Source organism: Peromyscus californicus, unplaced genomic scaffold, assembly GCF_007827085.1.
Source record: "Peromyscus californicus insignis strain IS unplaced genomic scaffold, ASM782708v3 Scaffold_4__1_contigs__length_199733344, whole genome shotgun sequence".
In the NCBI taxonomy this organism is placed as follows: Eukaryota; Metazoa; Chordata; class Mammalia; order Rodentia; family Cricetidae; genus Peromyscus; species Peromyscus californicus.
In genome coordinates this window covers 26,350,328-26,369,996 of record NW_026294562.1, presented here as the reverse complement: position 1 = coordinate 26,369,996, position 19,669 = coordinate 26,350,328, and the positions used below count along the sequence as shown (strand labels likewise).

At 42.7% G+C, this 19,669-nt stretch overlaps 2 protein-coding genes across 10 annotated transcripts in view; one reads left to right on the top strand and one right to left on the bottom strand.

Moving 5' to 3' along the window:
- Positions 1–6,874, top strand: part of Rpp30 (ribonuclease P/MRP subunit p30) — a 28,156-nt gene extending 21,282 nt beyond the window's left edge. Inside the window, exons 10-12 of one of the 4 annotated variants that reach the window (XM_052761237.1) lie at positions 2,035–2,133; positions 6,275–6,347; positions 6,509–6,874. In XM_052761237.1, the coding sequence (XP_052617197.1) occupies positions 2,035–2,133; positions 6,275–6,291 (116 nt within the window). In that variant the 3' untranslated portion in view covers positions 6,292–6,347; positions 6,509–6,874. Of the gene's footprint in view, positions 1–2,034; positions 2,470–4,888; positions 5,408–6,274; positions 6,348–6,508 lie in introns of those variants that run through there. The other 3 variants (XM_052761233.1, XM_052761235.1, XM_052761234.1) reach the window with 3 other exon arrangements.
- Positions 6,875–7,697: 823 nt separating this feature from the next.
- Ankrd1 (ankyrin repeat domain 1) overlaps positions 7,698–19,669 on the bottom strand; it is a 237,738-nt gene continuing 225,766 nt past the window's right edge. For 2 of the 6 annotated variants that reach the window (XM_052714277.1, XM_052714280.1), the window contains 8 exons: positions 15,454–15,633; positions 14,418–14,555; positions 14,122–14,229; positions 13,092–13,190; positions 11,845–11,943; positions 11,581–11,679; positions 11,359–11,457; positions 7,698–9,041 (listed from right to left, as the gene is read on the bottom strand). In XM_052714277.1, coding sequence (XP_052570237.1) covers positions 8,931–9,041; positions 11,359–11,457; positions 11,581–11,679; positions 11,845–11,943; positions 13,092–13,190; positions 14,122–14,229; positions 14,418–14,555; positions 15,454–15,633 — 933 coding nt within the window. In that variant the 3' untranslated portion in view covers positions 7,698–8,930. The remainder of the gene's footprint in view (positions 9,042–11,358; positions 11,458–11,580; positions 11,680–11,844; positions 11,944–13,091; positions 13,191–14,121; positions 14,230–14,417; positions 14,556–15,453; positions 15,634–19,669) is intronic. The other 4 variants (XM_052714275.1, XM_052714276.1, XM_052714278.1 and 1 more) reach the window with 2 other exon arrangements.

The following is a 19,669-nucleotide window of genomic DNA, read 5'->3' as shown; positions in this document are numbered from 1 at the left end:
GGTCCCTGTCTCCCTGAGCTCCCCTCCATGATGCACTCTGCCCTTGAACTGTGTGTGGGCTGAAGTAAGTGGGAAAAAATAAGCTGCTCTTAGTAGGGTATTTTATACCAGGAACAGAAAAGTGACAAAAACAGTATGTTAAACCATTAAGAAGAAAAACAGAAACAGATTTCTTTTAGTTTTTTTTAATCAAAGTATCTAAAGTCAGTCTGTAACTTTTGTTTTTATTATAACTGAGAATGTTTCATTTCTTATTTTGGTTGACATGATCATGTATCTACTGATCATATATTTTGGGTATATTTTTCCCCCAAGGTGTTTTGTTTTGTTACTTATTTGAATACATTATACTAAGTTACATAGGGCCGTTTCTTTGTAACTATAATATATGTATTTTGAACATATTCCCCCCATACCCCTCTACCCACCTTTTTCTCACCCCGTTAGTCCTTTTTGTGCACATTACCCACCACTAAAACACACACACACACACACACACACACACACACACACACACATACACACACACACACACACACACACACACACACACACACACACACACACGGCTATTAGTTCCTTTTGCTCACATTCCCCCCATTAGTCCTCTTTGTGCATAGTCCCTCGGATGCCTCCCATTGTCCTCTTTGTTCATATTCTGCTCCACTAACCCCACTTGGTCCCTTTGTACATATCCCCCTCGTACCCCCATTAGTCCCCTGTGCTCTTAGACAGTTTCCTTAGATTCCCGGACTTCCATTCCCACGTGGTCTGCACAGGTATGATTTATGTGCCCACCCGTGTGAAATGGAAGGCCCACAAGGGACGCCGAGCCCACATTGCCTTGCAAAGGCTACTGCTCCTCCGTTTCCTTGCTGTGTTCTTTCTGGTGTCACTTTTCATGGTGCTTCATTGGTTAACCCAGGTGGTTGATCTCCTGTGTGCCTTCATTTCTAATGTCTATTTTTATGTATTTATCCCAACAGTTTGAACATTTAAAAACCACTGTTAGGAATCGTTGTATTCTCTACATGGCAGTGCCTGGTCTGTTAACCTGGGTTTTTGTTGTTGTTGTTGTTGTTTTTTGTTTTTTGTTTTTAAAGATTTATTTATTTATTATGTATACAATGTTCTGCCTGCATGTATGTCTGCAGGCCTGAAGAGGGCACCAGATCTCATTACGGATGGTTGGGAGCCACCATGTGGTTGCTGGGAATTGAACTCAGGACCTCCAGAAGAACAGCCAGTGCCCTTAACCGCTGAACCATCTCTCCAGCCCCTGTTAACCTGTTTTAACACAGATTAACTAAATTTAAGTTCAACTCTGCTGCCAAACTGACCTGATCATGCAAAGTACCTCTTTGACAGTGATGAAGGATGGATAAACCTGAGTTTGATTTTATGTGTTTGCTCAACAGCATTTGTTCGATGAATGTTGTTTACCAGGCCATTGATGGTCAATACTGCATAGTGTTCAGAGGTACATTATCTACTGAGAGTGATGGCATGTGCTATAAAGTGAGGTCAGCAGAGCCCTTGCTGTGGGAGCAGTACAAGTGACTCCTACACTTGTGATTTGTCCGTCTTTTTACCATATATAAGCAGTTGCTAGACCGGAACCTATGGCTGGTTCTGACTGCATAAGATGTCATGGAGAGAGCAATGGAGAAGCCCTGCTCTGCAGTTTAACCTAAGAGGTAATCCTTAGGAATGGACTAGATGTTAAAAATACTGCTCTTTGTGCATGTTGGGAAAAAAAACGATCGTAAATAGCATCAACCCTTGTAAGAGCTCTATCTATGGTTTTCTTATTTACTATGCTATAGGCCAAAGAAATGGGTCAATGCTGGTTAAACCACTTCTCCTTAAATTGTATCTTACACTAGGTATGCTGATGCATTGCCAGTAATCCCAGCTCTCAGGAGGCTAAAGCAGGAGGATCAGAGTTGGTTGGACTGTAGAAGGAGTTCAAGGCCAGCCTGGGCTACATAGTGAGATCCTATCTCTTCACTCAATGTCATTTCTATTTTACAGAAACTAGAAAAACTGCTTTTGGAATTATTTCTACAGTGAAGAAACCTCGGCCATCAGAAGTGGATGATGATTCTCTTCCAGCTTGCAAGAAAGCTAAGTGTGAGGGTTGATGAAGCCTCAGTCTCCCATCAGCTGCCTGCTCCCTTTACAGCTCATCAGTCACAGTGAAAGTAAACTTCTGCTGAGCTGATATTTTCATTAAACTAGAAACCATCAGTCTATAAAAACAGCTTTATATTCAGTCCATTAAAACAGCAAATAAAACCCAGTGAGGCATTTTCTAAAGACTAACGGTTTAATTGATTTAGATATACTTTAAGAAAAAAAGCTATTTTATCCTTTATGTGAGTAATGTATAACAGTAGGTACACCAAAGTAAGATATTTCAGTATTTTAAGACATTGAAGATAAATAAATTAATGTTTTTCTACTTGATACATATGGATTTTTGTATTTTACTATCCAAGAAAGTAGTTATTTTGAAGACTTAAACCCTGTTCTGGGGGTCACTTTTTATTGAGTCAGAGTTGTTCCTAGGGACTGCTGACCTTGTAGAAGCAGAAGGGACACTCACATGAGGTTACTTGTCCCCTTCATTTGCTACCTTCTACCTTCGAGCTGTGCTTTAAATAGCTTCCTCCTTTTAGTTAGAAACTCCCCATACCTAATAGTGATTTTCCTAATTGCTGTACAGTTCAGAGTATTTGACTCCAAAAAAAAAGGCTTTGGAATAATTTATTTTTAACAGCAAGTTCACCAGGCTAAGTAGAAGTTGTTATTTTTGTAAATATCTGCATTTATGCTGTATTGATGAAATAACCCCCAGGACATAGTGCAGTTAACTGGGGGGGAGTGGGGATGAAGAGCACTGGAGATAAGGGTGATTGATGACGACTGTAAAACCAACATCAGTGACTGTCCATTGAATACTGTTCACAATCACCTGCTGCGGGCCGCAGGAATCTATCATAAGAACTCAGCTGGTTATGGCAAAGTCACTACCTGAAGGAATCAGGGAATTCCTCCAGAGGAAGCCAAATTCCAAGGAGCTTTTGGTGTTATCTGGCTTGTTATGTATCAGCTGTATTCTGTATATTCTGTTACGAAAATCATGTGTGCCTTCATAGTTTTCCCAATTGACTTTTCCCTAAGAAGGGCTAACAGTGTGGACTGATCACTCTCTGGACATACACATTCCAGGTATTTGGAGAACAGCCTCAGGAAAGGCTTTCTCTGGAATCAGATATCTCCTTTAGCCACTTTCAAGGACTGGCAGTAATAACACTCCACATGAAAGTCTCCTGATATAAGGTAAATTCCGCAAAGAGACACCGCCTAGGTCAGGTTAAGTTTACACAGTTTAGCTCAGACCCTCCTTTCTTACAGCCTTACTAACTTGATAGACCTCTAACTCCTTATCTAACCACTTCTAGGAATATTTAGATAACCTTCTGTGCTAACAGCTATGCTCAGCCAGAACCCCAGTTCAAGCCTCCCTGTAATTATCATCATTGGCAGCATCCGGCCAGGTCCATCCCCAGATGGAGGAAGTACCTTATCAGAGATACCTCTGTACTCTCTCTTAGAACAGACTTAAGCATCCAGGCTACCTGTTTGAGAAGGCCTGGCAGATGTGCCAGTTAAGCTTAACTTCCTCCTTTCCTAAATCTTACCTCTAGTTCCAGATCTCCCTTTAACTATCACCAGAGGCATCTATCTGTACACAGGTTGCCTAGCGACTGAGCACACTTTCCCCCACCCTGCAGAAAAACTTGGCAAATAACTTGGACAGATAGGAGCCACAGGAAAAAAGAAGACAGTTTTATTTTCTCCCATTGACCTAGCAACTTATAGATTCTTAACATTTTCTACTAATCACATTTAAGATTATAGTTGAGCACATAAGAGCCCTCTTTTTAGATATTACCTGAACTTAGCCTTTAGTTAATTTATTTCCCCACTGATCACTTCCCTTTTGGGTTGCAAATGATAATTAACAATTACTGCCTGTCTATGTGATCCTTATCACCCCTCCGTTTGACCCTGGAAGCCTGGCTTTGCACTGCCAAGGGATTACTGCTTGTAAGTGCATATATACCAGGACTCCCAGGACACGGGGGGATGGAGAAGAGGAAAGAGAATGGAAGAACTAGATGGGTAAGAAACTGAGAGGATCAAACTGAGATGGGGAAGAACTAGATTGAAGGGCTAGAAGAACAAGATGAGAGAGAAAGGAGATGGGAGAGGAGCTAAGATGGGAAAGAACTAACTAGATGGATGAGAACTTAGTAGGGGGAGAACTAAGATGAAGAAATTAAGATAGAACCTAGCCGGGTGGTGGTGGTGCACGCCTTTAATCCCAGCACTTGGGAGGCAGAGCAAGGCAGATCTCTCTGAGTTTGAGGCCAGCCTGGTCTCCAAAGCCAGTTCCAGGAAAGGCACAAAGCTACACAGAGAAACCTTGTCTTGAAAAACCAAAAAAAAAAAAAAAAAAAAAAAAAAAAGATAAAGATAGAACCTAGAGGGGACAACAGATAAATGTAAAGAGAAATTGGGCAAGAGAGGAGCTAAATATGAGAACAGAGTATAAGCTTGTAGAGAGGGAACTGACAGAATAATAAAGTGTATGGACTAAGGAATTTCGTGTACATAGACTCATTTCTTTTCATCAAAGGTTAATTATCAGCTGGTTATAGATTCTCCCCAGACCCTGGGAGGGGACTATCGAGGGGCTGGGCCCCCATAGTCCCCAATAATCACCAAGAAGAAGAACCAGCCTAGACATCCATCAACAGATGAGTGGATAATGTGGTGCATTCACTGTTATTGTTAACATTGATAATCAACTTGACAGGATCTCAAATCAACTGGGAGACAAGCCTGGAAACATGCCTAAGAGAATCTAGTTCATTGAGTGTCGCCATTCCATGGGCTGAAACCTCAGATCTTCATAAAAACGACTTATGATATGTATCTATAAAAGTTAGCATGTACAGGCATTCATCACTGCCTGCTTCCTGACTATGGATGCTTCATGCTCCGGCTGCCATGCCTTCTCCTCCATGATGGACCTTCAAATGCAAGCTAAAATAAACCTTTCTTTCCTTAAATTGTGTTGGACAGATACTTTGTTGCAGCAATGAGAAAACTAATACAGACATACAGTGGAATTTTATTCAGCCATGAAAAAGAAGGAAATCAAGACTCCTGCACCTGCTGCTAGTCCTGATGACCTGATGTGGGTCCAGGCCCCACGTGTTAGAGGCAGAAGGCTGACCTGTGACCTCCATGTGTACACCACGTTGTCCCTCCCCTCCCCACAGTGCCCATGTTCCCATACACAAAATAAATTTAGATATTTTCTTTTCTTTTATTGGAAAGAGATTTTTACATAAAATATCCTGATCATGGTTTCCCCTCTATTCCCAGGCCCTCCCCTCTTCCCCTCTTTCATCTCCTTTCATTCTCATTAGAATACAAACAGGTTTTTGGGGTTTTTGTTTGTTTGGTTTGGTTTGGTTTTTTGTTTTGTTTTGTTTTTTCAAGACAGGGTTTCTCTGTGTAGCTTTGTGCCTTTCCTGGAACTCACTCTGTAGCCCAGGCTGGCCTCAAACTCACAAAGATCCGCCTGGCTCTGCCTCCCGAGTGCTGGGATTAAAGGCGTGTACCACCACCGCCCAGCTACAAACAGGTTTTGAAGGAATAATAATAAAATATAATAAACTAACACATTGGAATAGGATAAAACTACAGAAGGAAAAGAGTCCAAAAGTCACAAGAAACAGATAAAGACACAGAGACCCAGTCATTTGCATACTCATAATTTCATGTATACATAAAATTTTAAAAATTAAAAAAGAAAGAGCCCTAAAAGATGTTATAAGACAAGGAACCTCCAAAGATGTCATTGGGTTCATTTTCTGTTGGTCATCTGCTGCTGGGCATACAGTCTACTCTTAAGAGTAGTTTATCTCCCCAGTGAAACTCCTTTGGAGAAAACTAGTTTTTCATTTGCAAGTGGCTATGAATCAGAGATTGCTTCTGGGTTAGAGATGGGGGCATGTGTTCATTTCTTTTAGTTCTAGGACCCCATCTGGTGCAGACCCATGCAGGCCCTGTGCATGCTGCCTCAGTCTCCGTTTCATGTGTGTGTTGGTCCAGTTGTGTTTAGAGGGCCTTGTTTTCTTGGTGTCCTCCATTCCCTCTGGCTCCTGCACTCTTTCTGCCTTCTCTTCCACAGGGTTCCCTGAGGCCTAAGAGGAGGGATTTGATGGAGACGTCAAGTTTAGGACTGAGTCCTCCCAGGTCTCTAGGTATGTCTGGCTATGGGTCTCTGTATTTGATCCCATCTGCTGCAGGAGGAAGCTTCTCTGATGATAGTTGAGCAAGGCAATGATTTGAGTAGAGCAGAATATCATTAGGAGTCATTTTATTGTTACTTTTTGTTAAACAGTAGTATTTGGTTTTACCCTAGGTCCCTGGGCTATTCTCAGAGTCTTGGTTGTAGATGTAACCAACCGTCTTATTAAATAAGAAACACAGAACCAATGCAAAGAAGAGAGCCAAGAGATCAGAGCTAAGAGCCTTACCCTGCAGCCAGCCTCTTCAGCCAAGAGACCTCTCCGAAAGAGACCTACTTCCTCTGTGTTTGTCTTTATATAGTCTTTCTGTTCTGCCTTCTCATTGGTTGTAAACCCAAACACATGACTGCCCCGTCACTGCCTGTCTGTAGAGACTTCCAGATCTTCTATGGTTGGTATTGAGATTAAAGGCGTGTGTCTCCAATGCTGGCTGTATCCCTGAACACACAGATCTACCTAGCTCTGCCTACCAAGTACTGGGATTAAAGACGTGCGCCACCACCGCCATGCTCTTGCTATGGCTCTAATAGCTCTGACCCCCCCCCACCCCTGGGCAACTTTATTTATTAACATACAATTAAAATCACATTTCAGTACAAATAAAATACCACCCAAGTAATAGGTTCCATTTCATGGCATGGGTCTTCAGTCAAATCATATTGGTTACTCCACAAGCTTTGTGCCAAGCATTCCCCACATCCATGAGCTTGTCCACTCTCTTCTGCTGCCTGCAGAACTCTAGACTTGAGTAAGTCCTGTTCATCTTTCAGCATCTCCCTCAAGTTTGACGCCTCCAAGAAGTCATAAAATCCATCTCCACCACATATGGGCCTCCACATTTTAGACACTGAGAGAGCACTCTAGAGTTCCCCTTCATTGGCCCTAAAATGGACTGATGTGATCTATTTATTTCTACTTACTTTAATACTTTTCTGTCCCAGTGGGGCCCAGACAATCGTGTTTCTCACCAGAGGTCTTTAGCTCCTTGCTCAGCATTTGACAACAAAACTTCCCATTGGAGGTCAAAAGCCATTGACCCAGAAGGTTCTCTCATGGAAGGCCTTTAACCCTCTCTGCGCCTGTCCACAGTACAATGATTGATAAGCCCCTAATTAGTGAGTCAAGCCCTGATGAGCACTCAAGAAGTGCTTGTTTAACCTGCAGTAATCATTCTTCCCACCAGGGGTCTCTTTTTCCACACCATTGGAGCCAAAAAAAACAGCTTTTTTTTTTTTTTTTTTTTTTTTTTAATCGTAGTTCTCAGCCTCCTACCCGGTAAGGCAGGAGCTGGTAAGAAATTCAGATTCACAGGCCCCATCTGAGACCAGCTGAGGGCAATTCTTCAGTTTATCAAAATACATGGGTGACCCGTCAGCGCATTAAGTACTGAGACTGTAGTTTCTACAGGACATTTCTTTTTTTTTTCCTTCCCCTCCTCCTTCTTCATTTCTTATTAATTTAGATTTATTTTATTTTAATGTGTATGAGTGTTTGACTGCATGTATGTACATATGTTTACCATGTGCATGCCTGGTGCCTGTGGAAGTCTGAAGAGAGTATCAGATCTGCTGGGATTGGCTTTATGGGTGGCTGTGAGCCATTATTTGGTGCTGGGAACCAAACTCAGGTCCTCTGCAAGAACAGCAAGGGCTATTAACCACCAAGCCATCTTCCCAAATCTCTAGACGTTTCTAATCTGAAAAAGTTGGAAAACCCCGATAAACAAGCATCTTCCTAAATGACTCTTCTTAAGTGAGAAATTCCCACCACTGCACGGACAAAGCACTTAGAACAGGATTTAGAATTTGTCGCATTTATTATGAATATAAAATAGACATACAACACAATATACATTTACACATTTACAGTGTCTTTCCTGTTGCCTTTTATTTCATCGACTCGGTTTATCAAGGCCTCCCTGCCCACTCCCTCCACCTCCCTGCACCTACACTCAGGACGGTCTCTTCACCTGGGGACCTTGTGTGACCTGGTAAACAACCGATCAAACCAAACCTATGGGTGAACAGCGGGCCCGGTGTCTGTCCTGCAGAACTGCTTCCATTCCCTTCCCGACGCCACATGCCTTCTGTCGCTTCTTTCAAACACTAGCAGCAAGAGTTCAGAAGAGCACTGGCTGCAATGATTCCCCCTTGCCATTTAAAAACGCCTTGAATAGCTCTATGCAACTGAGGACAAACGTATGCAATTAGACATCATTCACCCACAGGGTTTAAGATCTATGGGAAGATTCTGAATGCTGCATACAGGTTAAGTTTTACTCCCCCCAAAATGCTCGTGAAAGCCTGAATACCAGTGTTCGGAAATAAATAAATAAATAGAAATAAATAAAGATGGTGAGCATCATCACTAAAGGAAATTTTGGCACCTATAACCCAGTGCTTTCTTGAAGCGTCTTTAAAGTCTATCTCTCTACCCTCTGGCAAACAAAAGCTGGATTTTATAACTGGTGTTGCTCTTCCAGGAGGCAATGCTTCGAAAATGCCTGTGAACAGCTCCTGTTGAGAGTCTCCTTCCTCAGAATGTAGCTATGCGAGAGGTTTTGTAGCCATTCTCCTTAAGGCTGTCGAATATTGCTTTGGTTCCATTCTGCCAGTGCAGTACCAGATCCATGGGGGTCTTCCCAGCCTACACAGAGAAAAGGGAAATTTGACTTCCAGGTGGGAGACATCTGTCAGCTCAAACGCTCTGTATCTATGTTGATGAGGTATATTATCAAAGTATATGCTTTTTACTATGAGTGGTCTACTGTTTATTCAAACTATCCGGTCACTGATTTTCATGTTATTTTTATTGGCTTCTCCTTCCGCCATCCACAGAACTATCCCAGGTATTGGTAAAAACCCCTGGTCCTTAGGTACTAAAGTAACAAGAGCCTCAGGTTATTGTGAAATTCAAAAATGTATACAGGTGTTTCCAGGACCTTGCAGAAGAACTCTGAGAAGGCAGTATCTAAAGACTGATGGGAAGTATTCTGCCACCAAGCCATGAGTGACCAGCCAGTTGCTGCCTGGCTGCTGACTGCTCTGTAGGTTTTTCACAACTTCTCAGAATTTTCACCAGGGCTTCTTATAAAATTTACTTTCTTTGAAATTGATGTTAGTGATATGTAAATAAATAATTTTTCAGTCCCAAATTTGATCTCCCTTATGCACATGTCTCAAGATATTTACACATATTAAAACCACGGCACTTCTCAATTTTTCTCTTTACATATGAGAAGTCCCAAGTATTTCTGTCTAGATTCAGCTCAAGAGTACTCTTGATCCCAGAGGTTGTAGCCTGGCAGCTTTGATATGCTAATCAACGCAGAGACTTGGTTTTGCTCAAGTAAGGAGAGAAGGGGGGGGGGGCGAGAATCAAGATATTTTCTATGTGAATTTATGACTTTAAAAAAAAAAAAGTGAGGAAAGACTTCTGATTCCACAGTGCCTCAATGTACTGGATTGGAGAAGAGCCACCATCAAATAACATGCACAGACTCTAGTAGCCACTCACTGATGTCATTTATGTGGCCTACCTGGCTCTGGTGACTATATGCATACCATTCATTTCTGCTTGTAGGCCTGCATAGCTTGTAAAAAGAAATAAACAAATAAGCCCTTATCTTTTGCATCTGTGAAGATTTCCTTGAATGTACTTTAGGTTCACTTTCAAAGAGAGAAATTTTGGGGTGACACCAGTCCCAATGCCTAGCACAGGGGACCCTACTGCTAACATTTCCCAAGCCAAGCAGGCTCCATCTAACCACTTCTCATCTATTATTCTTCCTTCCAGTCACTAAGCCAGGTTCCCATGTACACTCCACTCCATGTAGAGTACACTCCCAAGCTAGCCTTGAACCTAAGATCCTCTTCCACGGGTGTCCAGCGCTGCTGCAACCGGGGGGCACACTCAGCTTCCTTTTTAATTGTCTTTTCAGCCTCATGGTAACACAATAAGAGGAAGTGGTCATTTGCCTCAAGAAGACCTTTCCTCTTTTGTAATATGGTTCTCCAAAACCCTCAAGAACATTTCTTTGGTGATCTATGACTGTTCCTCCTGCCAATCTTCTTTAAGCTATGTCATCTGGGGATTGCAGCCATGAGAGTAAGCTGCTTACATTCCCCATGTACAGATGAAGTTAAATTAATTTGTATACTTAGGTAGGAATTCTTGGGACCCAATGTAGGAAGTTATTTCAAGACATGTGCATATAAAATGGAGAATGAATGGTAGTTATCTTTTTGAAAAACATCAGAAAAAGCATGGTGATCCCTGGAAGAGTGGCAACATGTTGTATTGCTGTAAGGAAAGCAGGACTATTTGGAATTCCCCAGGTTGGGTATTGATTAATTTCAGTCTCTGTGTTATTTGGAGCTATTTCCAGAAAGCTGGGTGCATTCATTCCTACCAACTCCCAGCTCTACTCAGCCAGGAATGACCAAAGGCAGATTAGAATTATCCAATGTGCTTTTGATTTTTATTTTTAAAGGTTTGTTTATTTATGTACTTTACGTATATGAGTACTCTGTCCACATGTATGCCTGCATGATAGAAGAGGGCATCAGATCCCATTATAGATGGTTGTGAGCCACCATGTGGGTACTGGGAACTGAACCCAGGTCCTCTGGAAGAGCAGCCAGTGCTCTTCTTAACTGCTGAGCCGTCTCTCCAGTGCCACAATGTGTATTTTAAAGGTGACGATTTTGACCATCTTTTACTCAAGACCAGTCTTTCAAAGAACTATTTAGGCTCCAAAGTCAGAGCAGTTCTATGTGAGTTCCCTATAACTGCCCCTGTGACCTGAGTCCTTGCCAAGGCTCAACCTGTCCTTATGGAAATGACACGTCTGAGCCATCAGTGTGCCTCAAAAGTTACTACCATGGGAATAATATTTTCACATATTTGAGAAATTCTGGAAAGTAGGAAGCTGACCAGCGGTACCCTTGCTTTGCGTACTTACACAGTTCTTGACGTTGAGGTCCGCCCCGAACGTCATCAAGAGCCGAATCATCTTATAGCGGTTCAGCCTCACAGCATCGTGCAGCGGGGTATCTCCTTCCTAGAAGCAGGGTAAGCAAGTGTGGTAAGTGTGAAGCCAGGAAGTGGGTCCTGCCAGGGTACCCCAGCTTGCCTGGGTGATTTTAAAGACGCTTATGGTGACTCAGCCTTGTCAGCTACTCACTCGGTCCTTGGCATTGAGATCGGCCTCGCAAGCGATGAGGTGCTCTGCGCACTCGTAGTGACCAGTCCTCACCGCCACGTGCAGCGCTGTGCTGAGCAGCTAAAAAGTTCGAAGACGGGGAAGGAGTGAGAACAGACACTGTCCAAGGCCTCAGGGCACGTGCAAATGGCGTGTGTGTGGCTGAGGTGTCCACAGAATGAGAGCTAGCAGAGGACCCCCGTGGGCAGGCAGGGAGCAGAAGCCTGAGGAAGGGCAAGGAAATACCTTGTCTCGGGCACTGATTTTGGCGCCTTTGTTCAACAACAGTTTCAGGACATCCGGGTTTCCTCCACGACATGCCCAGTGGATGGCTGTGGATTCAAGCTATTTGGGAAAGAAAAAACACAAGACAAGACAGTGTGAAGGAGACTTCTATTGGGATGGGGGTTGGTCTTTGGTTTCAAATGCTGGGAGAATATGGGCAACGGATAGCTCTAGGTGCTCCTGGTCTTGAGAACCACTTCTGAGGTTCTTCTAACTATCTCAGCTAACCTGTGTGTGGGTGGCTGGATTTGTGTGTGTAGTCAGGAAACTTTTAATAAGTCTGATCACATTCCAGAATATCTTAATCTGGATCTAACACCTCATCCCAGGTAGCCTTGTCTTTCTTTGGCCATCGCCTGCTGGCTCTGTGCTGTTTTTTTACACTGGCACAGCCTAGGAACCTCAGCTATCAATCACTGTGGTCACTGTACATTGCACTTAGAAGAGATTGCCACCTCTAGGCTTTGTTTGGTTTATCTCTGGTTTGGGCCTCTCTTCATCCAAATTTTGTTATTATTAATGTCTTAAATTTTTTCAATATTTTGTCCTTTGATTCAATTCAGGCTAAGTTCTTTGGATTTTTTTTTATTCCTTTTCCATTTTACCATAATGTCAAATCGAGCTGCATATAAACAAATGAAGCATTTTCCAGTTCAATCTTGAGGGTTTGAAGTATATTGCATACTGGTCTTTATGGAAATCAGAGCGGCTGATTGTTAGGGTCTGAATAGCAGCCTCTTTCCTTAGACGTGAGTCATTTAGTATGCAGCCTGCCTCCAAATCTCCTCGGTGGCAATTGGCATCCATCATATAAAGTATGCAGCTAGGAAATTCTCATGCATTGCTGGCAGCTGAGGGGCCAGGAGCAGGCTGCACTTTCTGACGGAAGGAGTGGTGTGGAAAGGCCAGGAATGCCACTGACTTGATAATGACCCACACTCTCTGGTGAGGTTACTGAATTCTGCTCAACAACTTTCACTTCCTCTCTTCCCTGCACCACCCCTCTCCTCTTCAGTCTGTCTGGAAAATACTTTCCACATGACCTAGTCTCATCGCCCAGCTTCCCTTTGTACAGAGAAATGAGCTTTTCACTAGCTTTCTCAGATCAATTTTCAATCCAATTGGGCCGGTTTTTCATTGTACGTTTTCCTGAGCTTTCAGATAGTCTGTTTATTTTGGCTCATTTCCAAGCAAAGAAATATATTTACCATATCACGGAATTCAATCTGGGCTCCAGCCTCCATTAACTTCTCCACAACTGCCAAGTGTCCTTCTAGGCATGCTCTATGGAGAGCGGTCCGTTTATACTGTCAAAGATTAAAACAAGAGATAGTGGTGTGTATAAAAATGCACATAATCCTTTAAGAGCTGTGAAGCTGGGACTATGATGACCGAAGTGATAGAAGGACCAGGATTTTTTTTTTTTTTTTTATGAATCAGAATGCCAGAGCTCACTGAAATTGCAGGATTAGGATAATTATCTGGCAGCTAACCTGAGCTTCCTGTCCTAGACCCTTCCTAAGTGCTAAAGGCCAAGGCAGAAGGATGTGGACTTCAAACCTCAAAAACCATCTCAATGCTGAACTGTCCCTTTTTGCATTTGCACATGCCAAGTACAGCAGATGGTTTTCTTCCATGCAGAATTGGTGCTAGATTGAATATCAAAAACCATTCAATCCATTTTTAAAAGAAAGGAAACTCAGCTTTGGCGGGAGCTGTGCTCTCAGCTCACGGCACAGGAGAAGCAATACAAAGTTGCGATTTCTGACAAGTTGGCCTTGTAGTAAGGAGCCATGAGGCTAACAGAATGAGACTGTGCTTACAGGCGGGCTGAGAGGAAGACAGCGCAGGGAAGCTACTCCAAATCGGGTAGTGACAGAGGTAGACTGGGAATTCCATCTTCCCCTTCTAATGCTGAGCTATTTGGGTCTGATCAAAGACACTGCTAATAACATCTTTCTCCAGGAGAAACTTTTTGACCTTGCCTTTATGGAAGTCTATCCGAAGGATCTAAGAAGTTAAAGACAAAATGTCTTCAGATAAATCAGACAGGATTATATGAGAGCAGGAAAAACGCCTCGAAATCCATTATGCTAATCCAGTATTTGGGGGTTGTGGGGGCAGGGAAGAATACATTCATGTTTATGCTCCTGGCAGATGTAGCAACAGCTGGGGGAAACTTAGGTGGAAGACATCGCAGACTGTATTGGCCAGCCTACAGGAAGGCATGAGCCTTACCTCATCACAGACGTCAGGGCTGTTCTTGTCTGACAGGAATTTCTCTATGACTGGCAGTTTGTTCTCCAGAGCAGCTTTCAGAAACCTCGGCACATCCACAGGTTCAGTCTAAAGTGAGGGTGGAGGAGGGAGAGGAAGAGACAGAGAAAGAGAGCAGGAGAAGGCAGAGGAGGGTGGGAAAGGAGGGAAAAAAGGAGAGAAAAGGAAAGTGGTCACGGGCTTTGCAGTCTTCCTCCACAGCGCTCAGCCCTGGAACCCACGTGGATGTACAATCCTGGAAAACAAACAGTCCTTACAATAATTTCAGGTTCCGGTTCCTTCACAACTGGAACTTTAGTTTTCTTGTACTTTTTTCTTTTCTTCAGTTGGACGATTATTTCAAGGTCCTCTAGGTTTTCAAGCTTTGATCTTTGTTCTAATTTTTTCTTTTTGAGCTGAGAGAGAGAGAGAAATCAGACGTTTAAAAATATGGTGAGTTCTAACTGTGGTGGTGTATAAACAAAACCTGTAAAGTCTGAGGGAAGTATGTGAATGGTTTTCTCATAAAGGAAATTTAAAACGCTTTTAAGTAAATGTCTGACTTCAGTGATTTTTTTCCATTATGTATCTGGGGTTTAATTTTAATCTGAGTCATATTTACTTTCTTTGCTCGTAGAACTGGTTCTTGACTAAGTGGATGGAGGTACAATGGAGTCTCTCAGTTATCATTTTGTAATTAGTACTGGCAGAAAGAAAACTTCAGATTTCTATGGAATTTGTTTTCTTACTCTCAGAAACTAAAGTATGTTTTACCTAGGAAAGAAAATACATAAGTTCTCAAATATCAATGCATTCTCTCTCAAGTGGTCCCCACTACTCAGAGTCTCAGAAACAGAGATCACTGCCAACGAGTGCACATCTTATTATATTAGCTAAAACAACTTCAGTAAAAACTTCAACAAAAATAAATGTCAATAAATATAGCAAACTTATTCTGACTATGATCTATGATAACTAATGTTATCAAAAAGAAGAAATCCTGGTTCAACATTAAGTAAACAGTATGTGCCATTGGGGCTTCCCTGGTTATGATTCTTTTTCTCTTTTGATCAAAACATGGCCATAGCTCAGAAAGTCATTGATTCAGAATCCAGAGGTCATGGTCTCATCTAAGAATCATTTCCCAAACCATTTCCATGTATACTGCTTCTTTGCATCTTTGTGGGTTAGAATTTGGTGGAGACATCTTTCGAATGGTTATTTATTTATTTATTTATTTTCCTTCTCTCTTCTCTTCTTCTTCAAGGACCTCCACACCCCAGCCTCCCACTAGGAGATTCCATGGGTCCTCACCTCCGTCTCTCGCTGCTTCTCACGTCTCTGTTGTTGCTCCTCCAGGCTCACACGGTGGACTGGAAGCGTCTTCAAATCCTCCTGTTTCTCCAAGGCCACAGCAGCTTCGTATTCTCCATCTCTGAAATCCCCAGGAAGGAATTCTCCTGTGGCTCCACTGCTATTCTTCTTCCCTGTTACCTATATGTGAGGGACACGGTGAGGTCAGAACCACTGCTGCCCATCCCAGGGTCACTCTCCACAAAAGATGCTGCAGGAGGTCCTCAGCCCTTCCTCCCTGAGGACTGCCACATCCAGGCAGGGCACTGTCAGAGGCACAGAGTGAGACAAGGTGCGCATCAGGTTGCATTTACTTTTAGCCACACAACCCACTTTCTCTTAGGAAATTCTCTAACACACCCCCACTTACTTTTCAATTCTTTCATTTGAGCCTTGAGTTGTAAAGTGTCCAGACATTTACTTTTGCAGTAAAACCTGTACCCCAAGTTGTGTAACTACATTATTGCACACTATAGTAATGAAACCCAAGGAGAAGACAATAAACAAGAAAATACATTGCTGTCAGCTCTGGTTTTTTTCCCACTTTCACTTGTGTATCACATAAACAAACCCTGTTCCATACTTGACATTTGAAGACTTCCCTTAAATTACACCCAAAAAAGAAAGAGCATCTGAGCTTTCGAATAAAAGCCAAGATGAACCAAGCTTTGTCAGGCAAGGAAGACGTCTTACATACCAGCTCTTCCACTCTCAGCACCATCATCTTGGCGGCAGTGAGTCTGTATGTTTTTCTCTCTCGTGGATGAACCCCTGGAGTTGGCCCTGCGGAGCCCCTCCACACCAGCTGGTTATATAGTTAGGGCTGGGTGAGATAATCTTCCAACCTGGGAAGTCAAGTATCACCCCTGCCCCCACCAGTGGCCAACTCAGAGGCAGGTGAATTTTCATTCCAGACTCAGTGTCTGGGAAGCCCAAGAGGGAGATGACAAGCTGGCCACAGTGTATACGAATCAGGAGGAAATGTGAGAGGGCCATTCCTTTGGCAGTGACCACACGGCTCAGCAATGCGAGTCATCCTACTTATCGGGAAGCCAGGGACAGCTGTCTGTTAGTATTGCACCACATCGCTGCTCTTTTTCCTTCTTTGCCAGCTTTCATATGACTAACCTATCAAGAAAATGCAAGCTCTGTGCATCACACTCACAGCAATATCTTTCTGATAACTGGACTTATCAGCACTCCAGTTGGGGGAAGTGTTGCTTCAGGACATCCTATTCCTGTGGATAAACAGCCCGAGGCAAAGGAGATGGGTTTTGGTGGCACTTGTCTATATCTGTTTGGAATTCTCTGGAGTGATGTCTGGGGCTAAAATGGCCCCATGACATGCCACCTTACCATCATTATAAGAAATTGAAAGCATTAAGTAATGCACTTTTATTTTATGGTGTCACTGGCCATAATTAGCACATGGCATGCTTACTGTGTTCTAAAACTGAAGGCTAATCAAGAGTGTTTCCCTCATAATGGATCAGTGTGGTCCAAAGAAAGATAGGAGGCCAGTTATTAGCAGAAACACGACCTTGACACTGTCATTGAGATAAAGCTTTCAAATGCTGTGAGGGAAAGTTTGATTGAGCCTGAGAAAAATGCAGATTTGGGGCTGGAGATTTGTGGGCTAATGATAGAGCATTTGCCTAGATGCATGAGGCTATCATGTTCTGTTCCTCACACTGAAACAAAAAAGCCACAAGCTTTGCCCCTGTAAGAGGTAAAAATACATGTTTCTGGCTTCTCATCACTGAGGTGTTAAATTATGAACAATATAAATAGTTAAGTCTTTTTATAGTTCAAGGAAAAGATTCTATCTTCAAAGTCACTTGCAGGACTTTTTTTATTTTTTTAATGAAAGAAGAATGAAAGGAGGGTGTTAGTACTGGAGGGAAGTGTTAATTAGGACGTTATGTTTGTTATGTTGACCTTCTATGTCTGTCCTTCCTCAAATTCACCATTCATCGAACGTGGTTGCTAGTCTCATTCTTCCTGGCTTAAAATATCCATCCAATAAATTGTGTTTCTAGAACCTTCAGAATGAGACATTGTCCTGAAAATCAACACACTGACTGCTACCTTGTATTCCAGGAGTTCACCTCTCCAATGTCCTGTCCTGAGAGAGCTGTTGAAGGACAGCCGCAGCTCCCTTACTTTTCATGGCTGACACTGTTTTCTTTGATCTCTTGAAGGAGAAGCAGCTATGTCGTCGCTTTTTTCATCCTTATATTCCAGGCCTGACTCAGAACTAAGAGGAGCATGAGCGCTTTCCTCTGAGGAAGGACTCTGGGTTGTTGCGCAGTCTTGAATCCCAGAGTTCTTTGTGCCTTCCAAGCTCAGCAAAGCCAAGGATCTGGTTTTACAGAGAAGCGATCGAGGCACAGAAACACTCAGTAACTTGCTGTAAATGCCCAGCTAGATAGTGGGGTTCTCAAAGTTCCACCCACGAGAAGCAGAAAATCACGAGACCAGATCAAATTTCCCCTCACAGTTCCTACCCAGATTTACTCGGAGCCCAAACATAACTGATTGAAGGCTTTCTGTAAGCACACCACTTCCAAGAATACAAAATGGGGAGGAAGGCTTACCCAAACTGTTGCCCTCTCCATTCAAGTGGTTTCCCCCTAGAATCAGGCTGATCCTGAATGAGAAGCTCCTGGAAATCCCAATGAACACTTTGTAGAGACTGGGCTTGAAGGGGTGTTGGAATGAGCTGAATTTCACAAAGGGGATGAACTAGGAAGCACTCAAGGTTGGCAAAGCCACTGCCAGGCTGACTTGTCCCCACTGGGTTAGGTTTGTCATTATTAAACATGACAGGATCTTTTGAGTGCTTATTCTGGTTTGGATTTTGGGTTTTCACAGTACTGGGCATGAACACAAGGCCTCATGATACCTATGCAAGGGCTGTACCACTGAGCTAAACTTCAGTCCTAAGTGTAGATTTTTTTGAGCCTAGATGCAGTTAGGTCCCTAACGACAGATAAGGAAAAATTGTATTTTAAATCATTTGTATTCATCAAAATCGAGGGCAAAACTTCTCAACTGGAAGAGAAAGCTCCCATCACTTGATTTTAAGGCTCTTCCTTCCTATAAAAGTTCACATAGCAGATAAACTCAGAGGTTTGTATGTTTGGCTTTATCAGAGCCTCTGGGCATAGCTTTTCTTTGCCAAGATGGATTAAAGCAACAAATCTCTTAGTTGAATCTCTAATCATTTAGCAATGTATTATCAAGCATCGTTGATGAGGACCAGCAAGAGAATGACCCTGGGGCTCAGCTGGTGGGACTGTGCTGTCTTCTTGGGATTTATGCGTTGATGGATGAAATGACAGATGATCAAAATCCTCTGTAGAGCAAGAGAATATGTGAGACAGAAAAGCATTCACTACTAGTACCCAGCACTTGAAAAGGTGCTCAGACCCACCTAGGTTCAGGTGCTATATATAGTTCAACTCCAGGGGTAATTTTGTCTTTCTGCATCAATACCAAATATTTCATTTTCGCACATCTGGCTCTATTTTTAATTGCATGAGTAACATGCACATCACTTTGAAAGATCAATAACCTAGAGAATATTGTTCTCTTGAGCTCTTACTGAGTGTTGATTTGATGTATGACTTTTTCCACTACTAACAGGCCTTGGAGATCATTCTCTACCGGCACAAACAAATCTGCCTCATTCTTTTAAGAAGCTGGATGATTTTTGCACTGGAAATGCATATCTTATTTGACTTCTGTTTACAAGCAGGGCACTTTTTCACAATGTTTGCTTTTATTTGCTGTAATGGAAGGCATTTTATAAAGTACATCAAATTTTATTGTTATTAACATTCCTTGACCTTAAACAACCTAACTCAACACTAAAAGGAGAGCCCCAAGGACTGTGGCCAGATCCTGACTTGGAAGACATCTTGTTCCACTGTTGCACTTACACTTGTTTCTTTGCCACCCCCTTAATAGCCTCCCAGTCCCAGCTCCTGCTCACCTTCCTTGGCTCAGACAAATGCCCCGAATCCAAGCGTCCTTACAGCCAAGGATGACTCATTGGAAAATGCCAAAGGGAAGTCAGGAAAGCAAGCAAACAAGCTTTAAGGTTGCTTCCCCTCACCTGCCAACCAGGAATGGAATCATCCATATACGAACAACACAAAAGTGCTAGGGACAT